This window comes from Epinephelus lanceolatus, chromosome 8 (assembly GCF_041903045.1).
Source record: "Epinephelus lanceolatus isolate andai-2023 chromosome 8, ASM4190304v1, whole genome shotgun sequence".
Classification (NCBI taxonomy): domain Eukaryota; kingdom Metazoa; phylum Chordata; class Actinopteri; order Perciformes; family Serranidae; genus Epinephelus; species Epinephelus lanceolatus.
Window position 1 is genome coordinate 40,599,639 of NC_135741.1, and position 13,400 is coordinate 40,613,038.

The window sequence follows — 13,400 nt, forward strand, 5'->3', positions numbered from 1 at the left end:
GTTAACCACAGACCTTATTTCAGGCATCTAACCAAAAAACCATTTCAGAACACCCACTGACTTCAAACAAAGGAACCGGGGGTGCAAAAATGCTAACTCATTTTTGGATTTAAGGACTCATTCTTCAGGCACTCTATACTGGGAACAACACTGCCTGCTAATCAAACTACTTCATTTGCCACTGGAATCTTTTGTATAATGGACTTTATTAACAGCAGTCAATAATACAGCTCAATTTTAAAAACAAGCAATTCATTCTCACCAAAACATAATATTAAGTGCAAAGAAAAAAAAAGTCATGATCATATACATTCAGCAGAGAATCACAAATGCACAACAACCAAACATGAATGGAACTCATGTCGAATAAAGGAATGATGTACATACAGTACTCAAAGGCAGATCCAGCAGCAGTAGAAATGGCAGAATGGCCTGACAATGAAACGTGACATTACACCCAGCAGGAATCAGATGGGATGTGAGTCACCTGACCTGATAAAGACCTGCTTTTTAGACACAATCCTCCCATTCAGTGTTGGATAGATTACCAATATAAACTGCATATATTTGAATCCCCTATTATTGTGATCATATCCATAATTTATCTAATTGTCTGTATTTACTGATACAGGGTGCGTCTGCATTGCTTGTGCAAAGATCACTTTGCTATTCATCACAAACATTATTCAGATATAAACTTTCCAATGGGAGAAATCTAAAGCTTTACATGATAACTAATACATGAACGACCAGTGTCACTTCAGTGGTAGTGGAGCAGTTTTTTAAGTAGGAAAAAAACAGCAACATTTTCTTTTTCTTCAGGTGAGCGACTTGCTGCTGATCTGCTGTTTCCTCTCGAGAATTTAGTCCATGCAACGGAAGTTTGGCACAGAGGGGAGCAGAAAGTTTGGTACAAAAGCAAAAAGTACAAAGGAATAATGCTCCATCTAACTAGTAACTACAACAGAAAAATGAAATCAAAGTATCTTCATGTCTTCTGATTCACAAAACATACAATTTCATATATACACACACCACTTCAAGTCTCATAAAATTCAAAAACCAAAATATTACAAGACCCAAAAAAAGAAGAGAAAAAAAGATGACAGCACGGTGAGAGAAAACCTGCACACTGTCAGTCATCAAAAACATTAGTTATGTGTTTCATCATGCTGGTTTACTGATGTAAATTGGAATATTAGTAAGTATGTGATCTTTAATGGTCATTCTCTCTTGGTTAAGAGAATACAATGGGATGTAGAGAAAAACACTGAGGCTGCCCTTTGGATAAACATGTAAGGATTTAGGTCAGTTTCATCTCCGTATGACCAAGGCAGGAGACAAAGATAGACTTGAACTCATACAATGAAATATACTGAACAAAAATTGAAATACAGCACTTTTGTGTTTGCTCCCATTTTTCACAGGTTTAAAAGTTTAAGATCTTAGAATTTTTATGCACTCAATGGATATATTTCTTGAAAATTTGGTGGCAAATTTGTTGAAATTTATGTTAGCACTTCTCCTTTTCCAAGACAATCCATCCACCTGACAGGTGTGGCATATGAAGATGCTGATTAATCAGCATCATTACTACACAGGTGTGTCTTGGGATGGTCACAATAGAAGGCCATTCTAAAATGTGCAGTTTGATCACACAACACAATGTCACAGGTGTTGCTAGATTTGAGGGAGCGTGCCATTGGCATGCTGACTGCAGGAATGTCTGCCAGAGCTTTTGCCTGTGAACTGAATGTTCATGTCACTACTATAAGACATCTCAACTGCTGTTTCCCTGAATTTGGCAGTACATCCAACTGGCCTCAAAACCACACTCCACATGTAACCACACCAGCTCAGGACCTACACATCCAGCGTCTGCATGATTTTTGCGGAATTTTGAGACAAACCTCCAGAAACTGTCTCAGGGAAGTTCATCGTCGTGCTTGTCATCCTCACCAGGATCTTGCTTCGACAGCAGTTCATCTTCGTAACCAACTTGTGCCCTTGTGAGGCCGGTTGGATGTCCCGCCAAACTCAGGCAAACAACATTGGAGACAGTTTATGGTAGTGAAATGGATATTCAGTTCACAGGCAACAGCTCTGGTGGACATTCCTGCAGTCAGCATGCCAATGGCACGCTCCCTCAAAACTTGGGATACCTGTATCATTGTGTTGTACAATCAAACTGCACATTTTAGAGTGGTCTTTTATTGTGACCATCCCAAGACACACCTGGGTAGTAATGATACTGTTTAATCTGCATCTTGACATGCTTGACAGGGAGCGGCTGTGGCTTGGGAGGTAGAGCGGGTCGTCCATCAATCAGAAGATCAGTGGTTTGATCCCCGGCTCCTCCAGTCCACGTCCTCAAAACAAGTATCCTTGAGCAAGATACTGAACCCCAATTGCTCCCGATTGCTTTTCCATCAGTGTGTGTGTGTTAAATCAGGTGTGTAGCAGGTGGCACCTGTAAATGGGCAACTGTGGGTAGTCGGAAGACTGGAAAGGTGTGATACAATTGTAATTGTCTATTTACCATTCAGGTGGATGGCTTATCTTGGAAAAGGAGAAGTGCTCACTAACAAGCCCTTTTTATTGTCTCTTTTGGCCGTCGAGTAAAACCTTGAGGTGCCGATTTGCATTTCCTTTGTCAGTTTTAACATGCTGAGCCTTGCCAGTGATGGACCTTTTCTGAAATAGGGCCAAAAGGGTGCCCGCACATCTCCAAGTGGGTAGCCCTGTTGTAATAGAGATGTAAATCCCTGCCATGCCGGGCTGAGAGGTCAGACCAAACCAAACCAAGCCAAGCTAAGCCAGCACATGACTGTCAAAAAGGGGTATAACACAGATTTTAATAGATTAATGACCAAAAGTGGAAAATGGGAGCAAAAACAAAAGTGTTGCATATCAATTTTATATGCATAGAAAAGGGGAAAACTCAACCTTCTATTAAATCAAGTAGTCTCCTAAAAATGCTTGAAATGATGATGAACCCTTGGCCTTGGAAAGGCAGATCATTTTAGTGAAATTATTTAATGGACTGAGGGCTCAATACAAAGCTCCCCTTTTATTTGGAAAATCAGTGGAAATAGTCACAGCTGCCAAGTCATCTTGGTCACCAACTGTAGCTACAATATCACTAAATATGATTTAGTGAAAGAGAAAACAGAACTCTCACATCACTGAATGTTCCCTCAATGAGTTGAGCTTTGGGCCCATTCTGTGTCCACCTTTCTAAAACTACACCATCCCCATTAGATGATAATACACACCACCTCACGCGGACACACTCGCTTCCACACAACTTATACAATCAGTGTTTAATCTCTAACTTGGGGCACGGCTGTAATTAGTGAACAGGAAAGAGCTGGGACAGTCCTATGCCTTCTGGTCTATGGGTAAGCTGCTGTCTCTGCTTGTTGCTACAGTGTCTGAACTCTTGCAATGTCTAGTCTGCCACTGTAGACTAAACAAGCACCACTGAGTTGCCTTTTACAAGCTGTGGATACTCAGGCCACTGCTAAACTCTTGTCAGGCAAGGCTTGATTGGCATGTTAGATATACGTTAGATATGTATTATGTACTATCACGTGTATTATGGAAATAAATCAGGTAAAGAACAATGGGGAAAAAGAGGGAGTGGGAAAGCAAATGGGTGATGGAGAAGACGAGAGCAGGGAAGAGAGAAAGAGATCCACGGTGGAGCTGGGGGTCAGTAAGGTAGGTGGCTTGTCGTCCTGCCTTGTACAGGTGGTGGGGGAGTTGGAACAGAGACTTGAGCCTCTGCTTGGTTGATGCTCTCAGCTCTGGGCTCTGACTCAGGACCTGGCTGTGGCCTCAGCTGGCTCATTTTTCTCTGTAGTACAGCAGGTACATCTTCAGAGGCTCGGGCAACGGCAGGCCCAGTATCCTCTCTCTGAGGACGTTCACGGCCGGCTGGGGTCGGAGCAGCTCCCCAGTCTCCTTCTCCTCCTCCTCCTCTTGCTCCTCCTCCTCATCTTCTTCCTCAACTGTCTCCTCCTCTTCCACCACCCCTCCTGCTCCCCTCCCTGCCCTCCTGCTCCCTCTCATCTGACGTCTCACCTCCCTCTCTCCTGCCTCCTCCTCATCCTCTGCTCTTCCTCCCTGGTTGTTGTTGTTGTCCAGAGGGGCAGGGCCGATACCACTGCTGGCCACCACCTGGCGCGTGGCCAGGACGAGGGCGTTGCAGTGACGTCGGTGGACGCGTCTGCGTTTGAAGCGAGGGCCGTACTTATGGAGCCCAGCCACTGCAAGACCCCTGCCTACGCTGAACGAGGACCCTCGACCGCGTGATTGGCTGTCTCCTCCATCTGTGGTCACTCTGAGGGTGTGGCGGATGCAGATACGAGCCAGCTCCTGTAACGTCCGTACCTCATACTTGGCTGCAACATTGAAAACCACAAAAAAATGTTTATCAAAGATGATAGCAAAGCAACACAGTATATAAAATAAGCATAGCAGAAAGGTCACATAGGTTGGACTACCGTGTTTTACTATATATCCTTTAATGGTACAGTAACAGCTGAAAATGACAACAGAAATTCACAAGTTTGCTAATTTTACACATCTCCACAACAGAAGACAATTGGCAGTGATTGTTGTTGTTTGCACACCGTCACAGTGATTCGCCCTATAGTATAGCTGTGACTTGACAAATTCACTTAAGTCCTGACAGTTCGTTTAAAGGCACAGTTTCTGCGTACGGCCTGTGTGCATTTCTCTGTGGACGGAGCGTTATGATACTTTGACAGTATTCATGTAGCACCTGTACCTGCTTTATATCTAAAAAAAGACATAGGAATATGACATTTTACAATATGGGAGCTTCAAATTTAAATAAAGGACAAAATGAGACTTACGTAGTGGGGCAGTCTTGGGTTTGCCATTTGTGCTGTGTTTTGGCAGCACCAGAGGAGCGAAGGACACAGAAATGATCTTTTTGGTCTCCCAGCTGTTGGGCCCTGTACGGGTGATCTTGGTCAACTGCAGGAAATACAACAGGATAATCCCATTACTTTTTCCATTGTAACTTTTGAGTGTGTAGTTTTGTTTTCTCATCTGATTTCATTCAGTGACCAGAAAAGTTTCTAAAGAAGATATTCTACATTGGAAAATCTATTTTGAGATCATCATCAAGAAAATGACACTTTTTTAGGGTACAAATCATTCGTAATGCAATCCTTTTTTTTTTTTAACAAAGAAGTTGCCATTTACAGAGTTACAAGGTGCAATATCATTATAATCTATAACAAATACTAATCAAAGCCAACAATATACTAACATTTACAGACAAACAATAAAAATACCAACACACAAATAAATAAGGTCAAGGAGACAAGAGTAATATAAAAGAATATGACCACTTTTTAGCATGAATAAGCAGCATCCAGTCGTAACATTTAATAAAAAGGTTTACTGGTGTATATTTGGGACACGCTCTATATGGGACAGGTCTTTAATTCCTTTCACACTAAACTCTTGCACAGCAAAGATGGGAAATAGCCTACTATGGAATCAAATGATCACATTTTTGTCTCTTGTTTACCATGCTGGTAAATCGAAATGAATTACTTTTAGATCTGCAAATAAACACATTACTGTTTCTTACACACGGTTAATTCAATGTTTACTGCTCATAAATGCTAAAAAGGGGGGCTTAAAATAAAGTGCTGTCTAACACGCAGATTTGAACTATCCTGAGTTTCTCTGGCAAAACACCAACCTTTTCCTCCAGAGGCATCACCAGTATGCCCCCCATCTTGAGCAGGTTCTTCATGTAATCCTCATGCTCCTTCTGTACCCCGGCCCCGCAGTACACCCTGTCATACTGACGGCTCTCTGGGGGAATCTCCAGGCAGTTACCCACAACAAAGGATGGCTCACAGAATTCAAATCTGAAGAGAGATGCAGGAGCAATGGAAAACAATACACACAAGAGTAAAGAAAAACAATCATATGTCACTGACACAGTTGAACACCTACTTGTCAAAGCTGTCGCTGGTTTTGATGAAGGAGTCGAGCTTCTGGTAGGCATAGTCAATCACATCTGCATGTAACTCTATTCCATGATTCACTCCAAATGGTCCTAGAACAGTTAGCAAACCAAAGCTCACAGTTTGACAGGACCCACATTTGCACGGACACAAAGATGTGTTTGTAATGCCATAAGGACGTTAGGATGTTAGGCTCAACAACAAACTCAGAGTGTGGTGTGTGTGATTATGCTCTTATTCTTGCACTAGAATTACGGTTGTATGCCTCCATGCACTTGTCAAGTGTCTCTTACAGTTTACATCCATGTCTATAAAAATAAATGGATGCATCACACACATTTTCCCCTGACAGCACAGAAGATCGATACAATCAGCACAGTTTCAAGGTGGACACCCAAGATTAGTGTCATCAATTCAGTATCTGACCAAATATCTCCCCTTTTGTTCCTGAAATATGATGTTGAGCAACGGCCAGAAAAGTGTTTTACTGTATGCAAAACATTATGATGACACAGTGAAGTTGACCTTTGACCTTTTCGATATAAAATGTCATCACTTCATCATTTTATCATATCACACATTTGTGTGAAGTTTTGTCATAATTAGCATGTGAATGCTTGAGTTATGGCCAAATATATATTTCGTGAGGTCACACTGACCTTGACCTTTGACCTTTAAACACAACATTTTAATCAGTTTAGTCTTCAGTCCAAGTGAATGTTTGTACCAAATTTGAAGAAATTCCTTCGTAATATTCTAGTGATATTATCTTCACATTAATGAGACAGATGAGATTATACTGACCTTGACCTTGGACCTATGACCACCAAAATGTAACAAGTTCATCGTTGAGTCTGTGTGAATGTTTGTACCAAATTGGAAGAAATTCGGTCAAGGTATTGTTGTGAAATCACATTCACAAAAATTAGACGAATGAGATCTGATTGACCTTGACCTTCGACCTATGACCTCGAAAAACATATTCATGTCTCTTGTTCTGTGTTATTTTATGCTCTGTCAGGTCACCTTTGGTGTTTTGAAAGGCGCCTTTTTATATAAAATGTATTATTATTTCATTATTATTAAAATCTAATCAGCTCATCATTGAGACCAAGTGGACATTTGCGCCAAAAAAAAAACCCTCAAGGCATTCTTGAGGTATTGCGTTCACAAGAATGAGACAGACAAGGTCACAGCGATCTTGACCTTTGTCCCTTGACCACCAAAAATCAATCAGTTCTAATCAGTTCACCGTTGAGTACAAGTGGACATTTGTGCCAAATTTGAAGAAATTCCCTTGAGGCGCTCTTGAGATATCACGTTCAAAAGGATGGGACTAATGAACGAATAGACAACTTGAAAACATGATGCCTCCGGCCACGACTCTCACTGGTGCAGAGGCATAAAGAAATGTGACATACTGTGACTTGTCCTGCATTAACACAGGCCAGTCAGAACATCACTACACCTGCCTAAATGTGTCCTTTGTAGTTAACACTCTTTTTGTCCAATGATGGTTTTCCATTAATTATTTGGGGTGTAAAGCACAAGTGTTAGCACGATACAATGTTATGTCAATTCCTCTGACAATAATGCAACAAAGTGACACGATACAATTTTGATACAGTTCAATTCAGTTGCCTAAAAGCGACATGAGATAATATCAGTAAATTGTCTTTTTCTTGGCTGCTTGCTGTTATCTGCCTGGCGCTAGGCTGCTAGCATTGTATGGATGCTGCAGAAGGAGGTGCACTTGGATGTAAATGGTGATGCAGACGTGTCATGAAAACGTCAAATTAAAGGTGTATCTTAAAGATGACAACATGTATCACTGTTTTCATTTTGATTTGATGATATTAGATCATTGATCACTGAGTCAATAAACTGATCCAGACTGATGTATCGTTGAACAAATGTGTATAATTCTTTTTTACCAACTGCCCGATTTGACAGTAAGTTACGAGATTTACTAGCCCCATGTGGCATTTTACTTGCCCTGACTGTTATTGTTAGCCCTGTAATGATCAGACTTTAGTCATTTAGTGCACACTGAAGAAATGCTTTGCCCATCACTACAATAGTCATGTAACTACTGACAAATCAACTGGACTGTGACAACGGCTGCTCTGTGGAAGCTCAGACCAAAAAAAAAGTATCTAATAAAAACATGCACCTCTTACACTGAATTTGAGTTCAATCTCTTTTTTTTTTTTAACTTTTTCTCTTAAACAAAAGTATAATGTTATCCAGACAACTTGACAAAACATGAGGAATTTGAACCTATATCTTTCAGTTCACACGTGTGTGCCTGTCACCTTGACACTGCCACAGAACAGTAATTAACACACTATATGCTGAATTGCTGCAGTTAACCACATACCCAGTATGAGGCCGACCATGGTGCTGAGGTAGCCAGTCCCACTGCCGAGGTTGAGGAAGGAAAGGCCGGGGTGGAGATCCAAAGCTTCCATCACCTCAGAGTAGATACATGGAGCAGACAGGTGGATGTTTCCATGCCGCCACGCCAAGTCCTAAAAACATCAACAACAGTATAACTTAACCAGCTTTTCTTATAGCTACAAACTGTCAGCCCATCAAATGTGCCCTTAAAAACATGACAAATATCTAGTGACTTTAAAAAAAAATATTTTGGCTCTTTGGGTGGTGGCCATTGTATTATTCCAAACTCTATCATCACCTATGCTGTGGATTTCTTTGGGTGATTTCACAGACTTAAACTTGGCTCACCTTGTAAGCATTGTCCCGGTGCTCATCCAGGTAATAGTCAGCCCGGTCGATGGCTCGAAAAGCCCGCTCAACTAGGTCTGAGCGGATGTAGTAAGCCTCCTTCAGGTTGTCAATTAAGTCATCATTGTCCTCACCGGCACTTACAGCTCCACCCATGGTGACTAGAGGCAAAGAGAAACAGGTGATTTACTGTCCCCAGTGACAATATGACAAGCAGTATGTGTATCTATCTATCTATACAATTTTGCCCAAATGTTTACTGTAACACAAAACATGACTTTTTTGTCAACTCAATCATTTAAGATTTTGCTAAAATAGAAGGAAATCGTTATATACATATACATATATATATATACATATATATATATATATATATATATATATATATATATATGTATATATATATATATATATATATATATATATATATATGTATATATATATATATATATATATATATATATATATATATATATATATGGATCACTATATATATTATTATATTTTTTTTGTATTTGGGAGCTGTTTAAATGTCATTTGTGGTAGATTTTATTTTGTTGTAAACTAGAGAAATAAGATTGTAGTAGTTACTGAATATTTGAAGGCAAACTGTTGAGTTGACATGTAAAACTACATCACTTATTTTGTTGCAAGTCTTTTAGACTTTGTTAAGTCAAGTCTTTCATCAAATTTGTGACTCGAGCCCGATTTGAGTCCAAGTCATAACACTCGAGTTCACATCTTTGCAGCACACTAATGAAAACAATGGCTTGCTGCAGCCCTGAAATTTCTACACAGCTCCTTTAACCATCATATTCAGAACTACCTGTAAGTCTGTCCTTCTGTGAGAACTTTAACTGGGCACAACAACATATCATGTCCAATTTGACAGCACAAAGTAGTGGTTATTGATTCAAAATGCATGCACTGATAAGCTCTCAGTTGAGCCTGACCCAACCAAATTTAGAGGCCTTGATGAAGCTTTTGGCAGCAGAATACAGCTGTAGGTGTGAATGGTGCGGCTGCTGCAGCATTGGTTAGGGCTGGTGTTAAAAACAACACCGGAGGGCAATGCCAAAGGACAAGAGATCACAGGGTGCACTGGCTGCCAAATGCTGGCCATAGTCATGAGGCTATAAAAGAACAAAGGACCGTGTGCATTTACATATTACTGGACGTCCTGCCTTTGATGAACCTTTAAGAGGATGTTGTCAGTCACTGAATCAATAAAAGGGACAAACAACAGTAGTTGCATCAAAATGAATACCTATTATCAGGGAAGGGAATCCAGAGTGAGCTGTTGCCCCTGTGAGTTATCATCACAAACTGCTTCTTTAGGATATTAACCACAAGAGGGCGCTGTATCCCATTTTGTAACAAACTAACTGGTTTAGTAGGCTAGTAGGGTACACACTTCCTGCAAAAACACTGCCATTTGGGCTTAACAATTCATTTGCTGATTCAGTAAATTAGCTTTCACGTCCATTCTTTCGTTCACATCGTTTGTAAGGAGAGTCAAAAGTCACGGCCCGACCTGTAACTCCAGCAGGTTTCATTTCACCGCATACATCCACAGCCTGCACGTTGTTGCGGTAGCTATTTGCGCCACTCAGGTGATCCTAATCCGAAATTCAAATTCGAATTCAAGCCCTTTTAGTCCAACAACCGTCTGCTATAAACAACACAAACTACATATTGCATCTGTAACAGACTGTCATGCAGCAGCAAGGTCAACACAAACACAAATAACCGCATTCTCGGCTTCGCTGGAAGAGAAGAAAGACGGAGACATGACAACAGCTAACTGCTGCTGCTGCTGCTGCAGGGACAAAGCGCTGCCTCTCACCGGGCCTCCGTACTCAACCCCGGGAAACATAATGCTGTACCTGGAGAAAACGCCGACTGATATGCTCTGTGTTAGCGGGTTTCCTTGTGTTCAGCCTTTTGTTGTTGGAGGGATCCAGTCAGAAACACACCACTGCTGGATGTAAACATTCAGCCAGCTGACGCTCTGACGTCAGACGTAATATACGCAAAGTAACGGCCAGAGGAGGGTGGCCTACATTCTGCACTCAGAGCTGTGAGACACTTCAGAAGGGATTAAAAAGCAGCAGAGAGCGCAAATATGACCGATTTTACGTCTGAGTGACAACAAAATAACAACAAGATATTAATCTTTAGCCGGGTTTATGGCGTTAGTTTAATCACGTGACTCAGCCAATCAAAACGGAGTCTTGTATCTGTGTGCTCAGCCTGTCTGTGCCCTAATTAGCTTGATAAACTAACTGTAGCCTAGCACTGGTCTTTAATTAATCATTTAATTAAATAAGCTTAATGGACCTTCACTGGGTCAGTGGGTCAGTCACACTAAGTCAGTGGCTTTCTCTAGGCCTTCAATTAAGTCATTTTGACAGGACACAGTAGGAAAACTGTGAAAATCAGACTCCTGTGTTTGTGTTTGCTGGTTTCAGATTCAGAATACTTTACTGATCACTACTAAAGACTTTTGTTTTTTTACTTTGTATTAACAGTTTCAACACAATGCATCCAGTGGTGCACAGTCATCATACCAGAAAAATAAATAAATAAATAAATAAATAAATAAATAAATGAGACATGAGTATGAACACACACACACACACACACACACACACACACACACACCTAATTGGTTATAAAGTTGCAAGATATGCATAAATCAATACTTTTGATTAGTTGTTATTACATATTCTTAATTTTGATATTTTTGTATTTATATTTGGATCTGAATTCTTGAAAGCAGGATACAAGTGCAATTTCAAGTATTTTGATTTATGAATATTACATTTGGCTAAAATAATGAGCAAATTGATTATATATTGTTAATTCTTAAAGAAATCTGGATTTTTGAATATCATTAACAAATTGGCTTTTTTGAGTGAAATGTTCTTGCCAAAATGGCTTCGAAGTTCCAACTGAAAATCAGTCCAGATGTAGGCTACACATCGAAAGAATAAGTGTTCTAATCTTTCCATCATACAGTGGTTACATACAGTGTTACAGAAGGTGCATTTGTCAGTCTTATCAGGAATGTAATGCTCTGATTTTGTTGGGCAGTACATATTTGTAAGGAAGAGTAAATACAGTATTCCATGTCCCCACATCAAGAGTCTGGTCTGTCCATTTATATTTAGCAGGTGGTACTGTTCTTGGAATAAGTGAATATCTAATTAAAGTATTGTTGATTTTTTTTTTGGTCAAAAAAAAAAAGAGAGAGATTCCATCCACAGTAATGCTGTAATTGGCTATAGTAATATCATCATTTATATTTGAGTTGCAGCGTGATAAGGATATGATGCCAGCTGGCAGTGCATTTACCACAGTGTTACACTCAAATAGGGAGACAGGAATACTATACCTCTCTTTAAAATCATTATATGAATACAAAAGTCCATCATTGTCAAATAGTTATTTCACAAGAAGAATGTTGAACCAATGTTAAAAGAACATGGACTTATTTCTGTATGTAATATTGGCTTTGTTCCATAGAAGCATTTGTGAGGAGAATAATTGTGCTTATAAAGAAGTGACCAACATAACAGAGCTTGCTTATGAGAGCTGGAGAGTTTGATAGGAAGTTTCCCAACAGCATAAGGGCACATCAATAGAAAAGTAAGAACATTAACGTTTTTGAGCGGGCGGCACGGTGGTGTGGTGGTTAGCACTCTCACCTCACAGCAAGAGGGTTGCCGGTTCGATCCCGGTTGTGGGAGCCCTTCTGTGTGGAGTTTGCATGTTCTCCCCGTGTCAGCACTCCGGCACTCCGGCTTCCTCCCACAGTCCAAAGACATGCAGATTGGGGATTAGGTTAACTGATAACTCTAAATTGTCTGTAGGTGTGAATGTGAGCGTGAATGGTTGTTTGTCTCTATGTGGCAGCCCTGCTATAGTCTGGCGACCTGTCCAGGGTGTACCCTGCCTCTCGCCCGATGTCAGTTGGGATAGGCTCCAGTCCCCCTGTGACCCTCAAGAGGACGAAGCGGTTAGAAGATGAACGAATTAACTTTTTTGAGCAGAAATTAATTATAAGAAAATAGAAATAGAAATAGAGTAAGAAGAATGAGAGAAAAAATGTGCATTAGACTACAATACATAACACAATATATACCTATAAATATAAAAATATAAGAAGAATTTATAGGGCTAGTGTGTAGTGTGGAGGATTGCAACTGAAACTTCTCCTGTGTGCCAAGCACGTAGAATAATGGTGGCCAACACAAAAACGTGAATGGCCCTATCCAGAGCCAGTGTTTGATTTGTCAAATTAAGACTGCTGCAGAAACAACATAGTGGACTCCATATGAAGATATAAACAAGACATGTAGCTGCAGACAAATTTCATTTGCAGTGGACATGACATGCCCTAGAAACCATACTCACCACTAGTGCAAGACAAGCCCACCAACAGTAAAATATCTGAACCCTGCTACAATGCTACACTATATTGAATAAATAAGACCAAATGTAGCAATAATCCACTTTGTAATTCAAGACGTGATTCACTTCACAAGTAACAGGCCTTCCCATTACCCTTACTCTAACCTTAACTGCCTCTCTTCATAGCTCGCTAATCACTAATTTAGCAATTTCGTCGGG

At 40.4% G+C, this 13,400-nt stretch overlaps 1 protein-coding gene across 1 annotated transcript; it reads right to left on the minus strand.

The window, feature by feature from the left end:
• Positions 1-190: 190 nt before the first annotated feature.
• On the minus strand, positions 191-10,782 carry pcmtd2b (protein-L-isoaspartate (D-aspartate) O-methyltransferase domain containing 2b). Its single transcript, XM_033627870.2, has 7 exons — positions 10,652-10,782; positions 8,766-8,926; positions 8,398-8,548; positions 6,007-6,109; positions 5,747-5,918; positions 4,884-5,007; positions 191-4,406 (listed from the first exon to the last, which is right to left on the minus strand). Exons 2-7 carry the CDS (start codon positions 8,919-8,921, stop codon positions 3,850-3,852), a joined length of 1,263 nt encoding a protein of 420 aa, XP_033483761.2. The 5' UTR covers positions 8,922-8,926; positions 10,652-10,782; the 3' UTR covers positions 191-3,849.
• Positions 10,783-13,400: the final 2,618 nt, after the last annotated feature.